Raw genomic sequence first — 19840 nt, 5'->3', positions numbered from 1 at the left:
AGGTCTGCAGGGAACTGGGGATGCCAGTCCAACCCTTGGGTTGGGCTTGCACAGATAAAAGACCTAAACCTTCCCATCAAGAAATGGATGGCTGCAAGTCACTGCCTTGCACCCATTCCCATCCCCATCCTTCCAGCCTGGCATCGACCACAGCTCTGTGGGCACAAGATGATGGATGCCTTGCTCCCGGCAGCCGGAGCGGCTGGAAAAGCTCCCCCAGCCGAGCAGGCAGATAAAGGAAATGGCTGCAGCATGTGGGACCCATCCAGTGCCCCAGCAGGAAGAGTCCTCAGCCCCTATTGTTCCAGGGAGAACAATGCCACGGCCACGGCGCCTTCCAGATTGGGGAGGTCAAATGTAAACAGGGCCCTGACGCAGGGGCCGGAGGAGGAAGCAGCACTCAGTCCTTGGCAGCCAGGCTGAGCGCGGAGTGGTCCTGCGCCCTCCATGTGCCCCAGGAGGGGAGCCAGAGGGGCTAGAAAAGGCACTTCCCCCTTGCTTTGCCCCCAGCATGAGGGCAATGCTGCCTGTGAGGGCAGGCAGCCTCACCTCCCCGTCAGGGCACGATTGGGCCCCACACTGTGATTTTCCAGCACAAGATACAAGTTTTTTTCCTGACCTCCAGCCTGTAACACCTCGCTCCAGTCACTGCACAGCAGGGACAAAGTTTGCCTCCCCCTTCCTTGCTGGGATGCTTCAGGAATGAAATCCACAGAAAACTTTTCCCTCTACAGTAGTTTTCTGCCAGCTCAGCTGCCCGAGCCGGGTCACCTCAGTGTCACACCAGTGCTGGCACCTCTGTCCCTCACCTTCTTTGCTGTCCAGCACAGGATCTTTCAGGGAGCTGGCAGCCCCGGCCTGGCCTTGCACTGGGCTCTGCACCGGGCTGATGCCGCTGCCGCTGTCCACTTGGTCTTTGCCCCTCATTTCTTCCTGCCAAAGTGTGGACTTGGTGGCAGGGACCTTCTCCGCACTGGGGATGTTGCTGCTGGTCACAGCCATCTTAGCAGGACCAGGCTCCTGAAGAGGGGAGACAGCAAGGTTAGAGCTCTGCACCCAGCTCTGCACCCAGGGTCCCCATGGGGCTGTCCTGGAGGTGTGTGTCCCACACAGCATGGATGCTGCCCACAACACATCATGACAACACAATGACAGGAACAGGGATGGGGCTGTTCAGCTGTGTGCCATTGCTGCATTCCTGAGGGGACAAGCTCACAGGTGGAAATACTGCTCCAGAGCAGCGTGGCACGGGGACAGCTCAGGACTTCCTTGGCCAAAAGGACCATCACTGCTCTCATAGTGAGAGAAGAAACGTCCCTCACTGTCCCTCCCTGGGAAAAGCTCCCAAAATCAGCTGTACCTCCCCATGCATTCAGCTGGGAAAAGATTCACAGCAAAGGCAAGCCAGCAAACAAAGGAGACTGTGGCAGTGGAGAGACATGCTGGCTCTTTTCAGACAGGAACTGCCCCTCCTCATGTGGCACACGATGCTGCAGCCACTGACACATAACTCCCTGGGAAAAACTCGTCTTGTGCTCACGCAGCCTGGCCCTGAGCAGAGCAAAGCTTCTGTGAGCAGCGTCCCACACTGTTTATGCTCCAGCACAGCAGCTCTTTTCAAAAGCTGCCCCATGAACACATGGGACTCTGCATCCAAATTTGTGTGCAATGCCACAGACCCGCAGAGAAATGGATCTATCGGGTCCTGACTCATGGTGAACTTGGAAATGCTCCCCTCACCTCCACCAAAACCTAATTGGGTGTGACAGTACACCCCCTGTAACCGATACAAATAAACACAGCATCTTCCATTTCCATCTGTATGCCCCTGATCCCTCTGCTGCATCCCTGGCTCCTCTGAGGGCCATCTCACAGACAGCCCACAAATACAGATCAGCCTCCTCTCCTGGCTCCTATTTGCCAGGACTGAATTTTCTGTGTTATAACACCAAAAAACCCCAAAACAAATCAAGTTAAAGGACAAAAGATGGAGACCAGCTGTATTGTTTGTTTGTTGCAGCTCCAGGCCACTGATAGAAAGAATAAAACCCAACCAGTGCCGTAGTCCTCCCGGGTCCTTCACCTACCTAACAGGCTGCTTCTTTGAAAAAGGAAATACAAAATTATGTTAAGCTTTATGCTATTTTAAAACAACAGCCATCATCTTAAATGCTTCTCTAGCTAACAAGGGGCTCTGGAGTCCATCAGATGACGGTGCCATCGTGGTGAGCGCAGCCCATGCAGCCCAGGTTCTGTGCATGCCCTAGAAGAGGCAGCAGCTTTCACAACTCGTTTCGGGTTTGGCTTTGTTTGTCAGCAGATGTTTTGCTGTTGTCGTATTAAGCTTCTGCATTAGCAGATTATTTTCCTTCAAGCCACCAATAAATCAATGACAATTAACTTCCCTCCAAAGTCTCTGGATTGTGGGAAGTCTCCCAGCTGCTTCATCCTTTTCCATGGAGCAAGGGGAACCCAGGAGTGCCCGAGCTCCTGGCAAGCATTCCCTTTGTTCCCCCTCCCACGTCAGCAGACCCACCAGTGGGTTCTGGCCCTGCACCTCCAAATCAGCATTTGCAGGGGGATCTCCAAGGGAGAGGGTCCTGGCTCCGTGCACAGGCACAACAAGCAGCAAATGACTTCAGTTTTTTTTTTAAAATCCCCTTGGAAAGTTCACTCTGAAGGAATGTAGTGTTGGAGGTAAATGATCCAGAGTTCACGGGCATTCTGTTCAAGGGGACCCTGCCTGAGCAGGGGCTCAGACCAGATGATCTCTAAGATCTCCTCCAACCTCAACCACTCTCTCATTCATTGATCCAACAGCCCAAAGCTAATTGCCAGCTATGTATACTTAGATATCCCTTACACACACCCCCACATAATTATTTGTAGATATGTCTTTAATTAGATAGAGATATGAGGGCCAAAAAGCAGTCTACAAAGCAAACAGAGAATTTAACTCTTCACTGCTGAGCGGTCTGAAAAGCTCCAAAAAGGAGCGTGCACCTAAATCAGCGAAACCAGCCTCCAGCTCCACTGTGTCTGGGCATGCTCTGCTTACCCAAGCTTGCCACACCCCTGTGAAAACAGAGGGCAGTGCCTCAAATCCCAGATTTCAGCCCCAAACCCTGCCTCCATTTCCCAGGAACAGCAGGCAGGCAAAGGCAGCCCAGGCTCCTGCTGCCTGCACCACTCCACCAAAGCGCGGCAAAGGCTGCAAGAGAAACCTGCCCTTTCAGCTGTAAGCTGCAGCCTGCTTGCAAAGCAAAGGTGAAAACACCTCTAGGATTGCACCTAACAACATCTCTCCAAAAAGCTGCAGCTGAAGTGATATTTCCAGCTTTGCCTGCATTACTCCCACACCAGGGTTTTTGCAGGGGGATGATGTAAAACGATGGGGAGAGCTGAAAATGACCCTGAATATCCCAGGAGCATCTGTCTGCAGCCAAGCTCTGATCTAGCAGAGAGCAGGAAAAAGTACATGGGAGTGAGAAAAAGCAGAAATACCCACTGGTTTACATCTCTTTTTGTTAAAATCATGAAGGTGTCCATGCCTCCTTGAGCAGCTCTCAGACATGATCTGCTGCTGGATTAGCGGGTGGCTGTCTTTAGAAAGAGATCAGGCTTTCTCCGCCGTTGGCACAAGGAGAGCGAGCTGAATGGCAGTCAGCTCCAGGAGAAGCCATTTCACAGAGGAGGATTCCGTGCTGACTTTCTCCCCCAGCATCCTCTCTCCTGCCCCAGACTGGCCACCTGCATCAGCATGATTTGGAAGCTGGGAAGATGCTTCTTGCATTTTCTTGCCTCTGCAGGTAGCTCATGAGTTCCTGCCACTGCAGCATCTGTCTGCTGGGGGATCCCATGCAGAAGCTGTCTTTGTACAAGTGAATTGGAGTCTTTTTCCAGCACCATAGGGCCAGGAGCAATGGAATGGAGAGAGTGGAAGGTGGTTAGCAAGTAGGACGGGGCTTGGTGTGGTCTACCCCAAGCCAAGGAGGGGAAAAATACCACCACTCTCCATGCTCACCCTGTGCCCAGGCACCTGGGGAGCCTGTCTGCCTGCAGGGAGCCAGCATCCTTCCCACAGTCGCTTCCCTTATTTGGTGCTCAGGAGCTCAATCCTGTACGGTTTCCAAGAAGTTGCCATGGTGATGAAATGTAACCCAGAATGATGTTTTTCTGGCTCAGCGCCCCTTCTCCTCTCTGCCACGGCCCCCTCCTGAACCCAGCCTGGGTTCAGTGCTGTGCCAAGGATGGGGTGAGCAGCCCTGCCCTGCTGCAGCAGCTTGCTGGGGTGTCCTGAATGCAGCAGCTCCTCCCTGGGGTTTACAGATAGGCAACTCCTAACATGTCAGCTCTTGGCATGGAAGGAGGAGACATCTCCCCTGCAGCACCACCAGAGCCAGCCCTTGAGGAGCTATGGCTCAGACTTCTATTTTGCTGTGTAAAAAAAGATCATTTTCCCCCCAGGATTTTTTTTCCCATTATCCAGAACCTCTATATCTGATGGAGTGGTGGAAACCTGATTCAAACAAACACCACACAAAACCTGCCCATGGCCCACTTCACCAGGACCATCCTGGGGACTTTATTGAAGGGGACCTGAAAACCAAGGCCCAGGAGAGCCCTGATGCTGTTTTCAGTCCCCCAGTGCCACGGCCTGGCTTGGTCAGAAGAGCCCTCCCAGGCAGTCCCCTGCCCTGGTGGGATGCAGGCCCGGAGGTCAGGCAGCCTCAGGGACACGGCTGTTCTCAGCCCCAGCGAGGGACGAGGGTGGCCTCGGGGTCACGTTCCCCATCTGTGGGATTCTCCCCCACTCTGGCCACGTGGGAGCCCGTCAGGAACGAGTGAGTCACGGCCAGCCCCGCTTTTTACCATTTATAGTCAAAGTGAGCACGAAGTCACCACCGGGTCCCTGGAGAGCCCAGCTCCAGCCCCCAGAGCTCCCAGCCTGGCCCTGGCCTTTAGTATTTTCCTTTCATTCCCATTATCTCTAGGGTCATCTCAGAGTGGGTAACTGGAGCCCGATGGAATTTCATCCTCTTTCTGCCGAAATGGCCTGTGAACAGCCAGCACCTCTCCCCGGTCCCTCACAGAGACCACGGTGTGTGTGGGGCTGGTGCCACAGGGCTGGCACTTGGGGGGTAAAACGTGGCCCCAAAATAGCCAGGTAAGCAGCAGAATATGACCCGGGGAAGTGATGACCAGGAATTAATTCCTGCTGTTCTGCTCCAGCTGGTCTGGGGAGAAATCTTCCCTGGGGGCAAAGCCATGGCCCTGAGAGGAAGGGCAAGGGACTGGGTAACAGTATGTGTCCCCCTGGGGTTACCTGGGGAGTTGGGGGCTCTACCTTCCTCTTCTTCTTCTGATTCTGCTTGTTTGTCCTCGGATAGACTATCAGCATCTCCAGCCACCTGCAGGCAGAGAAAGCAGAAGGTGAGGGCTGTGCCAGAGGGCAGCACGCAGGGCTGACAGTGATGCTCACACACTGTCAGAGTGTAACGCAGCTTCCTCCAGGCTGGGGATCCCACAGCTGCTCCTGCCAAGCGTGGCTCTGACCACACTGCCCAGGGAGACATTGCCCCATCCCACCTTCGGGACAGGCTGCCTGAAAGCTCCAGAAATGGAGCATCCGTGTTTCGCCCAAGCTTTTTGGAGTCTGTAAGTGGGCCATAAGCACAACAACCCCAAGCCAGAGCTGGGCACACGGTGGAGCTCAGCTTCTCCAACGTGCTCAGGGCTGGTGTGGTACACAGTGCCCAGAAATCATCCCAACCAGCTCCTGGGAGAAAAATGAGGCAGAACAGGAGGGAAGGAGGGATGACCCCAGGGTGCTTTGGCTCCAACCCCTCTTACTGTTAAGAGCGGGGCCCACAGCCAAGGCTGACATGGGATGGGGATTCAAGGATCCTGAAAGACAGCCGAAGGGGACTGAGGTTCCGTCAGGACCTGCCCCCTTCAGCGATGCCAGCGCCTGCACACTGCACACAAAGTGCTTTTGTCTAAGAAAGAGCAGTGTGAACTTGGCATTGAGAAGTCCATCCTCTGCACGAGTCACTTGCTTGGAGGACCCTTCTGTGTCCTCCCTCTGGCAGCCTGACAACCTGCCCCTGTATCTGTGAACTCCACGGGGATTCATGAACTGCTGGGAAACATTCCTGCTTCAGATATCCATGCTTCCCTCTCCTGCCCCCCCCGCCCCTTTACACACTGCTGCTGCAAAGCATTTAGAGATGACCACATCAAGTGGGTTTTGGTTAAGCAATAAATGCCAGAAGCATGCAACGAACATAAAACAAACTCTCCCCTGGCTGGGGAAACCTTCCTGTCATGCTGCAACTGCAAATGAAACCTGCCTGGCTCCAACCCAGAGTGGGACTGTTCTCGATGATTAATGCTTGCAGTCAGGAGCAAATGCACTGCTTCAAACTCCAATGCTGGGCCAATGAACAATAAATCAGCCCCACCTTGCTCTGCAATGCCTCTCCCTCCCGCGTGGTGAGCATGACCGACAACAAAAGGCTGAGCTGTGAACCGGAGTGAGGGGAGAGGGACAAGGCAGCAGGGCATGGGGGTTGGCCATGTTTTTGGGATGTAGCCATTACTCCTGCCTTAGCTGGAGGAGAAAAGCTGGCTCCCCCATGCCCTGTACCAGCAGAGCAGGGAAGTTTCGATGCATGAAAACTCATATCTGATCAAAACCCAAAGCTCTTCGCAGAAAAATGTCTGTTTTGACCAGTATTTACTAAATCAGGGCGAGTCGCAAACAAAGAAAATACTTAGAAATAGAAATCATCCCAGCAGAAAGCACTGACTCTGCTGTTGCCAGGGCTCAGGCAAGCAGGAGATGCTGTGCCTTGGGAAGAGTGGGAAAGAGCAAGTGCTTCAGCTCTTCAACTTTCTGCTCTACTTAAAAATGTCAACACATTTTGGGAGTGCGGCACTGAGCTCCAGACATTCCATGTGGGAAATGCTCACAGGTGAGCAGCTCTCCCACAGCTCCGCACCCTCACCAGCACCAGCTTTAACCCAGGCTGGCATGTGAGCAACGGACAAGGATGTTTCTAGGTCACCACCCAATATCTGGAGTCGGGAAATCTACTGCTATTTGCTCATTTTAGTGGCCTCATCTTCAGTGTTGCTGAGCAACTGCATCCCAGCAGCAGGTGCTCCTATGAGCAAGGAGTTTTTAATCATCCTCAGATTTCAGATGCTTCACTGGCATCAGGGGAGTGGGCTCCACCTGCCCCCTCCACCAGCCTGCCCGCCACCAAGGCCAGTCTGAATGGGGATGGGGTAAGTGCAGAGCAGGCAGCCCCAGGAGGCTCCATCTGCCCAGGGACAGGTAAGGACCAGAGGTGTACGGCACTCAGTGTCAGACACACCAGTCCCTAGACTATGGGACCTGCTGCTGGCATGGGGACAGGACCTGTGTCAGCAGGCTGGGTGACTGATCAGATGCTGCCCTAGAAGCATCGTGGAGTCATCCCAGCACCCCTTGACTCCACCTCAGTCCTGGTGTTCACCCTGCAACCAAACTGCTTCCCACAGCCACTAAATAGCTGCTTTCTGCAGGGCTGAAGCTGCCATGGGCAGCCCAGGAGCACCTCAACATCACCCACAAACTCTCCAGCATAGCTCAGATCGCCTTTAGGGGTAAACATTGCAAGATACTGTCCAACAGCAGACAACAAACCTGACCTGAAACAGTGGCCTCCATAAGTGATGAGTGGCTTGGTAGCATCTTGGCGCCAGGGCCAGGCCAAGGCTCCTGGCAGAGGCTGAGCTTCCTTAAGCACTGGCTCTGGAAGGTGTTTGGCATGTTGGGAAGCCTCAGGCTCAAGCCCGGCATGGACAAGCATGCGCACTAGGCGTGGAGAAAGGACTTAAATCATCCACAACCACACAGGTCTCTGCTAAGTCAGTGCTCATGCTCACACCGTATGTCTGGTGGTTCAGGATCCTGCTCTGCTGCAGAGCATCAGGCAATGACCAGGCAGAGGAGAGGGGAAGGGAAAAGAAACCTCATTCTTGCCAAAAAGGTAGGGAAGACCAGAGCTGAACACAAGGCAGCAGCTACACCCAGCCCCCAGGACTGTTCCTGCAGCAGGCTGTGATCATCACTGAGGGATTGGCCTCGGTACACACTGACACAGCACCCAGCCTTGGGCAAGGTCCTACCCATCCTCCTCATCCTCCTGGCTAAGAGAAGAGCCCTGCAGCAGCTCAGCCGCAGACCTGCACTCACCCACTGATGATCTCCTTGTTCTCGGCCCGGATGAAGTGCTCCTTCTCTGGCGTCAGGATGCACAAGGAGAATTTCTGCCCCGTCCGGCTCTCCCCATCCACCACATCCGTGCACTGGTTCATGTTGATGGTGCCCTGTGGGAGGGTTGTCGGCTGCAAGGGGAAAGAGAAGGGAGCAACTTTAAAGAGAGAAGAGCAGGTGAGTGCAGGGTTGAGCCCTAAAACCTCTCCGGGTGGACAATAGGATTCTAAACGTCAAGATGCTCTGCCCATGAGTACCCAGATCCGTGTGTGTGCTCTGCAAAAGCCCTGATCTGGGGACACAGATCAGCAGGCACCGCTCCTGCCAGCACAGTCCAGCCCACTGCTGCCAGCAAGTTGCTTCTCCTTCGCCAAATACCCAGGGACGGATGGTCACCCTGCTGCAGCATGGGGACACCCAAGGCAATGCAGCGAGTGGCCAGCTTTGGGTCTGTGGTTGCAGACCATCCAGGGTGGTGAGGTGGCATCTGGGGACAGGGCTGACAAAGCAGCAAGGCCCCACTGGCCTCAGCACAGGACAGCTCAGGCACTACAGACAGACAGATGGACACACACATGCCAGGTTTTCCTCCTTAACAAAACATGGGAGTTGGCCAGGGAGGGACAGTAGTGCATAAGGGACCTTGCTTGTCTGACAGGCGCTGCAAACACAGTGTCACCTCCCAGTCTCCTTGCTCCAAACAGACACAGCAGAGTGGGCCAGGGGGTGGCCCCCATGGCCCAAGGGCATCCAGAGGGGTGTCAGCACTGACGAGAGCTGACAGGTCCATCTGGAGTGGCGCTGGCTCATCCGATTACAGCATGGCCACCCGCTCCCAGCACAGGGCGTCCATAGCCCTCCCTCCTCAAACAGCAATGTCACATCTCCCCCATCCCCAGCCTGCCTTTGCCCGACCAGGCTTGGTGACACTGTGGTCCGCAGAGGGACTCCTCCAAGCTGCCAGCAGCACTGAAGGAGCACTCAAAGTAGCCCTGTTGCTGCCAAAGCCTTCTTGCACCCTCCAGATGGCCAGGCCAGTAGGGAGATGGATTTTTGGCAGATGCTGTTAAGGTTTTTACCTTGGAAATTGGCTTCTCTGCCAGCAAAATCCCTCCAAGAGCAGCCTGTGCCATGTAAAGAAAGGGTGACTGGGTAGAGCTCAGTGGCCTCAGACTACAACCCCAGGAAATTCAGTTCAGCCCCTCAAGACCCCCAGGTTATCCATCTGTGGGCCGTGGGAAATAGCCTTATTCCCCAGGAAAAGGCTTTCCCTGCAGCTGTGTCTCCAGGTGGGAGCATCCTACATTGATGCCCAGCATGAGCACACAAACGGGACCAGTTGTACATCGGGGAGACTAAAACCTCCTCTTTTCCTTCATGGAAATTCCCCAGCATCCACAGACCCCACAGATGAAATGAAAGCAAAGCCAAGCCCTGGCTCCCAGCACAGCGCATGCACCGCTGGGTACTCAGCTCCTAAGAGGATTTTTTGTCTTGGAAAACAAAAATAAAACCCCACTTTCCGGGAGCTATAAAAACCCAACGGAAAAAACTTTCTCCTGTTCCAAGTAGAGCCTTAGAAACGTTTTTGTGTTCCTGACCTTCAGCACAGCCAAGGACTCTAGGACTGTAAGGTCTGAGTCCAACCCCTTTCCCCGCTCAGAGAACACAACCAGGACAGGGGAGAAAGGGGATGAGGGTAGCTCCAGGAGGGAGCCTATCTCTCACAGGGACCCTTGGAGGCCCTGCAGGGACGTGGCAGGTTGCTGGCACAGAAGCAGACGGCTCCCTGCAAAACCCGCCTGCTGTCTCTCCTCCCTGTTTAACCCCCGGCAGCGTTCAGGGCGGCTTCCCCCACTGCTCACACCCAGCCCTGACCCAAGCGCGCCTGAAGCGGAGGAGCCGGTTTGGGCCCCCTCCACCGCCAGGCTGTCCCTGTGAAGTGGTTTTGCTGCACACTCCTCCTTGTGAGAGTGAACGCTGGCACCTCACACAGCCCGACACATGCGTCCCCATCCACCACTGTGCCCCCGAGCAGAGATGCCAGGAGAGGGCTGCAAGGGAAGCTGGGACTCCAGGGGACAGAATGGGCACTGAGGATGAACCCAGCACCCTGCAGCAGCCCTCCCTCACTCCCACATCTCCCAGTAGCAGATGAAACCTGACAGACCAGTAGCCTCGCTCACTTGCTTGCTCACAATGTAAATTCCTTTACACCATTTATTTCCCTCCTTGGAGGCAGTGCAGACACCTTAAAGCAAAGCAAAATGCAAATGGCGCCAGGCAGAATTGCACACATACACACACAGAGACATAAATCCCACCCAGGACACAGGATGGGGTTTGGGCAGCCCTGCCCCCCAAGAGCACCTCGAAACCAGCTGAGGATTCCCAGCATTGGGTTTGGCGATGGCTCACAGCTGCTCTCTCCGAGGAACCAGGAGAACAGGGAAAGTCATCGTATGACAAAGCTGTGGGGTGGTAGCATGGAGCAGGAGAGATGGGAGAGACCTTGCAGCAGGGGAGGAGGATACACAGACACACTCCCCACTTCTGAGCACCCACTCCTCAGGGCTGAGGATGCCCAAGGAAGGATGTGCAGAGCTGATCCCCAGCCAGGTGAGGACTGTGGCTCCAGCAATTGGAAGGGAACAAATAAATGCAAATGCAGGAAAGTGCAACACGGCAGAGATGTCAAAACAATAACAAGGCTGAGACTTCAATCAGCCCTTGAAGAGCAGATGCTTTGATACAAGGCTGAACCCAGCATCGGGCCCTGGGGCCACAGGGAGGCTTCGCATCCAGGTGAGGCAGGAGCAGATGCTAAGGCTCAGCTCAGGTACAGTTGGCCTCTGCCTCAGGGACAGCTGTGTCCCCAGGCACTGGCCTTGCCTGTACCATTTCCCATGCTACCGTCAATGGGATGGGGTACACAGCTACTCCACAACTGGATCTGATGCTGGAGCGAGTGTGTCTTTTCACAGAATCATAGAATTGTTTGGTTGGAAAAGACCTTTAAGCTCATGGAGTCCAACCCCTCCCCTCACCCTGCCAAGCCCAGCACTAACCCAAGTCCCTCAGCACCTCAGCTGCATGGCTTTGCAACATCTCCAGGGATGGGGACTCCACCACCTCCCTGGGCAGCCTGGGACAGTATCCAACAACCCTCTCAGGGAAAAAGTTCTTCCTAATCTCCAATCTAAACCTCCTCTGGTACATCTTGAGTCCATTTCCTCTTGTCCTGTCAGTCATTAATTGGGAAAAGAGGATCAACTCCCACCTCACTAAAACCTCCTGTCAGGGAGCTGCAGAGAGTGATCATGTCTCCCCTCAGACTCCTCCAGACTAAACACCCCCAGTTCCTTCAGCTGCTCCCCATCAGACTAGTGCTCCAGACACTTCCCCAGCTCTGTTGCCCACCTCTGGACAAACTCCAGCACCTCAATGTCTTTGTTGTAGTGACAGGCCCAAAATTGAACACAGTATTCAAGGTGCAGCCTCACCAGTGCCCAGTGCAGGGCCATAATCACTGCCCTGGTCTTGCTGGTCACACTATTTCTGATACAAGCCGAGATGACATTGGACACCTTGGCCACCTAACTGAGGAGAGGACTGGAAGCACAGCAGGGTGCTCTGGGAGAGGATATCATGGGCACCATCATGAGCAGCAGCTCTCCTTGGTGCCACTGGCCACCTCCAGCCACGTGAGCAGCGCAGCCCCTTTCTGCTCATCAGCGGGAGGAAGGCAGCACCCACACCATATGAGCAATTACAGCTCTCCACACTGCCAGTACCAGCAGAAGAACAGGAGCCAAGAAACAATCGTGTTGCTGTTTCCCTCTGGTATGACAGATCCACATTTACACATGCACGTGCTCACAGCATCCCCCTTCACATTACACAATGTCCATACTACACTGTCCTCCTCCTCCTCTCCCTCTCCAGGACGTGAGTCACACTGAGCTCTCCACATCCACAACCCCAGCAGTCTCTGGACAAGACACAGGAACCTCCAGATGGATGTTCTGAGGATGCAGAGCCCTATAACTGCAGCAGCCCCTGCCTTGAACACTGCAAAGGAGAAAAAGAAAGAAAAAATGGGGACCTCTTATAAGCCCGAAGGAAGAAATCCCAAGTGGGGTATTGCTGGGGAGACCCAGGTGCTGTGGCACGAGGATGCACAGTGCTGGATGCCCCATTGGTGAGAACCATCAGGTGCAGGGGCTGTAAGTCAGCAGGGTTTATCTGCCAGAGTCCCCCATTTCCACATGGTTCTGCAGGATTGAGGTAGAAATGCAGCTTAATCTAGATTAAAAATATTCCAAACTCTCTCCAAGCACCTTCCCCGTCATTTCTAGCATATGTGCACTGTAGGAGCTCGACTCAAAATACAACAGAGCTTCACTCATCAGCTGTACACATGATTTCTTCTGAGCAGGTAACCCCGTGGTCAAGCTCTGCTCCAGCCTCGGTGGGACACGGCCAGTGCCCACACCATTCTCCAGGGCTATTACACAACATGGGTTGATGAAATCTGGAACACAACATTTAAAGAAAGGCGATGGGGCAGGAGGAGGAGGAAACCAAACAAAAGGGACATTTTACTTTCTGCCAAGAGCCAGGAGAAGAGAAGGGGAAAAAAAAAAAAAAGCACAACCCCAAAGCCACAACCATTTGTCTATCTCACATGGCGGGCTGGTTGCCTTGGCACCGGGGCCCGGCCGTCCCTGGGGGGAGACGGCGGCTGCTGTCCCACTCTGCCGCAACGCTGCACGGGAAGGGCTCAGGCTCAGGCTGGCTGCCCTGGCTCCCAGTGCCACCCCAGAGCGGCAGTGAGCCTGCAGTGCCTGAGGTAGACACATCCCTGCTGCCTTCATAAATGCTTCTTGATAAATGTTAATTCTCCGAGCTAAAATATTCATGAGGGTGGCTGCCGAGTGCGCTGCTCGCTCGCAGCACTCTGGAGTGTTCTGCAAAGGCAGCGGCTGTGTTTGCTGAAAGCTTCACCCATCCCTGTGCCCGGGGCTGTGCCATGAGACAGAGCAGGGCTCTGCTGTCCCATCACCATGGGTGCATCAGAGCAACATGGAGACAATTGTGCCTTGGAGGAGGGCAGCAATGCAGCTTGGACACAGAGCTCCCAGAACCACGGGCACGAGAAATCCACGCCAGGGCCACCTCTGTCATTCTCACCCAGGGGCCATCAGCACAAAAGCACCAACTCCTTGCAAAGTCAGCCTCCCTAAATCCCAGCTGGGGATGCATGGTGCATGCTGCGGGGCTGGCTCTGCCAGGCTGCTTGCTGGTGCTGGCAGAGTGGTCACAGTGGGCTCCGAACTGCCCAGGCTCCAAGCTGCCCAGGCACTGGGCGAGTGGGGCTGGCCCAGCAGAAGGGCTTTAATGAGCATTTTAGGCTTCTTGTCACTAAGCACGAGGCTATCAATGCAGCCCCAACGCAACCAGAGCTCTGCAGCGGGCAGATTTTACTATACTTATAGGTCATCTAACAGGCTGAGCATCCTGGATTTATTAAATTAGACAAAGGCTCTTGAGTATGACCTCTGCGGGCTCTGCAGAAGGATGGACTGGAGCAGTCACCCATCAAAGGGGAGCAGAAGGTTGTGCTCCTCTATCCTATGCCTCCTTGCAAGCAGGAGTACTCCCCTGTCCCCACGGCAGCTCTCTGCTCTCCCTGTGCCATGCAAGCAGGAGGCAGGTATCTCTTCTTGGTCATCTGAGCACACTTTTCCCACCAGTAGCCTTCCTCTATCAGCAGCTACTGCTCAGTGAAGTCCCTGAGAAACCTTTGGCTCTCTCGGGCCATGCACTAGGCAATAGGAAAGTACGTTTTTATCATAGGCAAGGGAACATCAAGCAACACATGTCCCCCTGCACCTCTGCATGCACACCTTGTGTCCCCATGCCAGAAACAGGGAAAGATGCCCACACATCTCACTGCTTCCTGGACTCTCCAGACAGTCAGAAGTCATTGCTCACTCACAGATGGAGGCACAAGCGTGCTCTGCAGATGTGACCTTGACATGTGCCAGCAGTTGTCCTGTGTCGGCACAACAAGGGACAAGACACCCACCTTGGTGTGCACCAGTGATGCAGAAACACCTTCCCAGCTGGAAAAACGCCCTAACACTTCCCTCGACCCCATCAAACATTTCCCCACTGTTGGCCTCTGCTTGTTCATCATGGGCACTGACAGCCAGCTCCCGACATTTGTTTAGCCGGAGGAGCTCAGCACAGCCTCAGGTCTCCAGCCCCAAGGAACCAGCTTGGGGAGGTGGGCTTGGAGGATGGCTCAGCAAGCACCATGCATGCCTGTCCCCACATGCCGAACCCCTGTAGAGCGCTCCCGAGCCTCTATCAAGAGATAAAACAACATCAGCTCCACTTTTGCTAGGGGGAAAGAATTTTCTTCCCCAGGAGGAGTTTGGGGAGGGGGCGAAGCTCAGGGGCTGGGCAGAAGAGTTCAGCCAAGGGCCGCTTTTAAGCAAGTCAGTGTTTATGTCCACAGACAGTGAGTCTAAACACTGAGCGAGGCAGTGTGCTGGTCACGAGCTGCCTGCAAACCGGCCATGAGCACCCTCGGGCTTCTCTCTCATCCCCTGTCACCTCGGCAAGGCACCTCAGCACCCATCGCAGTGATGCCCAGGCAGAGTGTTTGGGGCCCTGCATCCCATGCACAGCCCTGTCCCCACGGGCACCCATCCGGGGAGCACAGGCTGGAGCGGAGCACACCCGGCCAGGGCTGCGCAGGAGGCTGAAGCTGGTTTGTCTTGGCCTTATATGGCGATTTTCGCGCCGCTCTCGCGGCTCCCAGCTGCTCCCCACCCCAAAGCGGGGTCGGGAGCTGGCAGCCAGAGCCTAGTCTGCCTCCTTCCTGTTAACCTCTTTCCTGCTGAACGGCGTTGGAGGGGTCCCTGCACCATGGGGATGGCCGTATCCTGTCCTGACACAACAGCCTGCACTGGGCAGGGAGGCTCAGCAAAGCCAGTAGCGGTCACCAAGTGGGTGAAACCTTCCTCGGCACTGGGGTCCAGCTCTCTGGGATCTCGGCAGCATCCCTAAACCCAAGGGGGGAGCCCACACTCGTGCACACATACACTCCATGTCCAACTCTGCTTGCAGGGAAGAGGGACAGACATGCAGAGAACATCGGCATCATGACAAGAACAAGAGCAAGGGCCCATGGAGATGGGGGTCAAAGGGCTGCTCCAAGCTGCCCTTCTGGCTCTTTGGGGACCAAAGCAAAAGCCCAGCGTTGCACAGGCCCTCGCCAGCCCCACCACGCTGAAGTCATCATCTCACAGACCTGCAAACCCAAGAGTTATTCCTCCCTCTTGCTCTCTGGGATTTAAATACATTTAAAATGCAAAATGTCCTCCTCTTCTCCTAGGAGGGGGGTGGGAGGAATACTTGATAAGGGATTCGACCCCATCTGCTCATCTTCCCCACTCCCTGATGTGCAGGCACAATGGCTACCCAGCCAAAGGGGAAGCGAATATCTGCAGCGTTCAAGTGAGTTGTCATGGTAATCGGCCCAAGGACTAAAGCCCAGCAAGACCAGGAGCTGGGAGGGGCCAGAGCTTGGTGCAGGGACCATGGCAGACAGTTGTCTGGAGAGGGAAACACAGTTGTTAGGGGGTGGGAAGGAAAGGCAGGCTTCATTTGCACGCTGATATTTGAATTTTAAATCTCACTGTTCCAAATTGGCCCTGTCAACTTTATTCCCCACCCCCTCAGTGCAGGAGACAAGCCCCAGGCGATCCCTGCACCATGCTGTGGGCACACACTGAGGTGCTCACCACCACCTCATGGCACGCTGGCTCCCTCATCCCTCCTCAGGAGCAAAGGGCTTCACCAAAACATCACAAACCACATCCCCCTAGCAGGAGCCACAAGGTCATCTGCACGCTGACAGTCATAGACACAGCCGTGACAATTCTGGAGACAAACCAGGAGGTGGAAAGCTTGGATAAAGGCAGAGTGATGTCCACCTGTGTTGGCCAGCCACTCTTAACCTCAGCCAGACTTGAGTTTCTGCTTCACATGGGTGAGGAAAATAGCTCAAGCATCTGCCCAGGCATCAGCCGTGCCAGAGAGCTGAGGCTAAACCAGGGCAGACTCTGCCCAACAGCCCAGGCTGGCTCTGCCATCTGGTCACACCATGGCTCAGGCTGCTCCACTGGCTTCAGAGACCTTTCACTTTTGAGCCTACAGTTGAGTACAAAAACTGGCAAGAAGGTCAATGTCCTCACTCAGGATCCTCACGGCAGCTACAAAAAGACGTGAAAGACACTGAAGTGAAAAGGGCTTCGTACCTTGGGAAGAGGCTTAGCAAATGAACCCAGGGCAAAGCCCCCTCGCTGCTCAATCTTGGAGCCAGCCTTCTTGTAAAGTGGGGAAATAACTGCAGTTGATGCGGGATTCAATGTTATTTACAGCACCAGGTGCTGCTGGAACATCTCCCAGGGTCTTCTGCTCAGCACTGCTCTGTCCTAGGCAACTCCCACCACGGCCAAGGGCCACCCAAGCTGCCAACCCCTTGCAGCATGGAGGTGTGTTGCAGAGTGCACACAAACCGGGCACTGGTTGAGCCCAAAATGGGACTGTGTGGAGAGACTCAGGAAGATCAAGACTAGAAATCTGGGAGGAGAAAAGGGGCTGTGGAAGGACCCGCTGCTTCTGTCTTCTCTGAACCATCAAAGGTAAGTATGACCAAGCTAAGAGTCATCCAAGGAAAACAACAAATGCAGTCAAGCAAAGACTTGAATCCATCTCCTCTCCAGCTTGGAGGAGAAAGAGGGACAGGTCTCCTGGTCTCCTGCTGTCCCACAACCTCTCCTATAAACACACTTGAGCAAAGGAATCAGTGCAAACACACAGCAAGCAACCAGGCCATTAGCACCATTAATCACAGCCATGTGAAGCCATCTCCAACAGCCATTGTCTTGAGCTCTGGGCAATTTAAGGCCCTGCATTACATTGGCCCTGAAAGTGCCAAGAACTGCACACAGAACAAGGTGAGAAATGGCTTCCCATGATAAAAGACTAAATAAAATGACAAGACATTTCCTGGTATCTCAGCAGAAGAAGAGAAAAACCTTTCAGTTCCATATGAACTAGAATTTTTCATTTTTTCACTGAAATACAAAAATAAAAGAAGGAAAGCACCACCTCACAATGGACAAAGTCATCAGAAGCCCCTCAACAAAGCTCTGCTGAATGCTCTCACAAGACACAGGGTTAGACCCACTCAAGCCAACTCTACCAGACCATCTGACATGATGCTGCACCACAGGGCCACTGCTGTGCTTTGTCCCTGCCTGGCTTCTTTTGGGTTCAGATGAACTGCAGATTTGCTGGACAGATTTTGTTTTACAGTGGGTAAAGGCAATTTATTTACAGTTAATGTTCTTCCCACCATACAGAGCAGACACAGGTAACCCCTGGGCCCATCTCCTCTCCCTTCCATGGGGAAACAGAAGGGTCTGGTCCAGCTGCAGAGAGGTGGATGCTGGTTACATTCCACATTGGATAACTCCTGCAGGAGCCAGGCACCACAGCTCTGCTGCCATGGTGAGGTTCCCCTCACGCCCCCAGATTCAGCCCCAAAGTCTGTCAATACAGCATCTTGCACCAGCACTCACTGACTGCAAAGGATGTGAGGACAACCCCAAGGATCGGCAGCACCAGATCCCCCAGAGGCTCAGGCAACTCCCACAGGCACAGATGCTTCAGTGGAAGTTCTTGAATCCGGTCAAATTAGCCTGGAAATCTCATTATTCCCCAGCACTGCTCTTACGAGCTTTGCAGAGCTTCCTGTCAGGCTGGGAATACCACACGGCTGGGCTCCCAGGCCGCTCGGGGCCATGCAGCTGGCGGACTGAGGGCCAGCCCAAGCAGAAGAGGTTGGGTTGGGATGGGTTGGGTTGGTCAAGCAAGCAGCAGCTGTGTCCTGCACCCCACGTCTCACCCCTACAGAAAACTCCATACCTGCTCTGTGTTGCTTCTAGCATTTTCCAGACAAGATTGGACTCTGCAGACCTTCCCAAAGGCCAAGGAGGAGCTGGAGAGTGTTTGCCAACCTTTGACCATTAGCCATCCTACTGAATAGCAGAAAATGTAAGGTTTTTTGGGTAAAAAAGGCAGCTCTAAGGAGAAAAGCTCCAAACAGGTGCATGTGGCTGTTGTGAGATAAGGAGATGACCCAGCGACAACTTGAGCCACACACAAAGCGTAGTGGAGGCATTGATGAAGACAGCAAAGAGCCATCCTGGCTGGGCAGGCACGGCAGGGTTCAAAGGCAAGCAGCACCCAGGGGAAAAAGCACTTTGAGCACCTGCCATAGTCAGGGATAAAGACTGGGAACAACACACCAGGCTACCAGAACCATCCCCCTGTCCCAAGGGAGCAGCATTTTCTCCCTAAACCTCCTGCTCCCACATAACTCCTGCACTTGCACAGGAGTCCAGGGAGAGCTGAGCATGTTCATGGCCACGAGCTGCTCCTGGGAGCACTCCCCACCACCTCTGCCCTCTGCAGACAGGAGCAATGTGAGGCTGGTGTGCCAGAGGGAGATGAGCCTGAGGAGGTTTTTCCATCCCCCATGCCTGGATGACCCACTTCATCCCCTCAGCACTGGCCTGTGCACAGCATTAATCACTCATGCAAGTCCAACATCCCCTTCCTCCACACATCTGCTCTGTCCATAATCCTCACCATTCCTCCCCTAATGGGAAAGCAGCCAGTAAAGTGAACCAAAACCCTAATTATATCCCAGTAGCTCCCCAGTACCCTAATGATCTGCTGTGACTTTACTGATGCAGTTACAGTAAAGCTGATGAAACGAGGAGGAAAGAGCCAAGGCTGGGCGTGCTCCAAACACCCACCCTTTCTCCCCAGCCGCAGCATCACAACGGGTGGAAATCCTGTGCAAGCTCAAGGTGCTGCTGGGACGTGTCTAAAACCAACCTGTGCTCCTGTCCCCTCTGTCTCCTATTCCAAGGGACTCTGTCACCTGTGGCAAAGGAAACACCGCATCATGGTAATGGGGACTGAGAGGAGAGCGGTGACAATCCCAGCAAGAGAGCAGCCCACGGCCTTGCTGCAGGTCCCCAGGGCACTGTTTTTTCTCCATGTTTTCCTGGCATGTACCACAGGGCCAGAAAGTGCTGGAGAGCCACAGCTATGGCATCTGGAGCCACAGGGCATGGGGCATGCAAGAGTGGGTGCCCTCAGGATCACAGCCCCACAGCGAGGGGGTACAGTGGCAGAGGAAATGTGGCATGGCCCTGAGGATACACACCAGGAAAACATGGAGAAAAGTCCTCCCTGGGAGGTGGGAGAGGGTGGCAGGTTGCACACCATGCTAATGCATCCTGACAAATCAGCTCCGGGATCCTGTGGGAAGGAGGTGAAGGGTAACGTGAAGTTGTGGAAAGGAGGTGAGGGGTAACGTGAAGTTGCCACGCACGTGACCTACCTATGGCAGTTTTAACTTTCAGCAAGGCTGCCTGACTGTTTCACCTTGCTGCCTACTTGCAGTCAGACTGCAGGGAA

General features: G+C 54.3%; 1 protein-coding gene across 7 annotated transcripts in view; it reads right to left on the bottom strand.

Moving 5' to 3' along the window:
- MPRIP (myosin phosphatase Rho interacting protein) overlaps positions 1 to 19840 on the bottom strand; it is an 80695-nt gene that overhangs the window by 38004 nt on the left and 22851 nt on the right. For all 7 annotated transcript variants that reach the window (XM_061993812.1, XM_061993811.1, XM_061993813.1 and 4 more), the window contains exons 4-6: positions 8246 to 8397; positions 5327 to 5411; positions 810 to 1020 (exon numbers count right to left, since the gene is read on the bottom strand). In XM_061993812.1, the coding sequence (XP_061849796.1) occupies positions 810 to 1020; positions 5327 to 5411; positions 8246 to 8397 (448 nt within the window). The remainder of the gene's footprint in view (positions 1 to 809; positions 1021 to 5326; positions 5412 to 8245; positions 8398 to 19840) is intronic.

The sequence above is a fragment of the Colius striatus genome, chromosome 3 (assembly GCF_028858725.1).
Source record: "Colius striatus isolate bColStr4 chromosome 3, bColStr4.1.hap1, whole genome shotgun sequence".
In the NCBI taxonomy this organism is placed as follows: Eukaryota; Metazoa; Chordata; class Aves; order Coliiformes; family Coliidae; genus Colius; species Colius striatus.
This window is presented reverse-complemented; position numbering and strand designations above follow the sequence as displayed.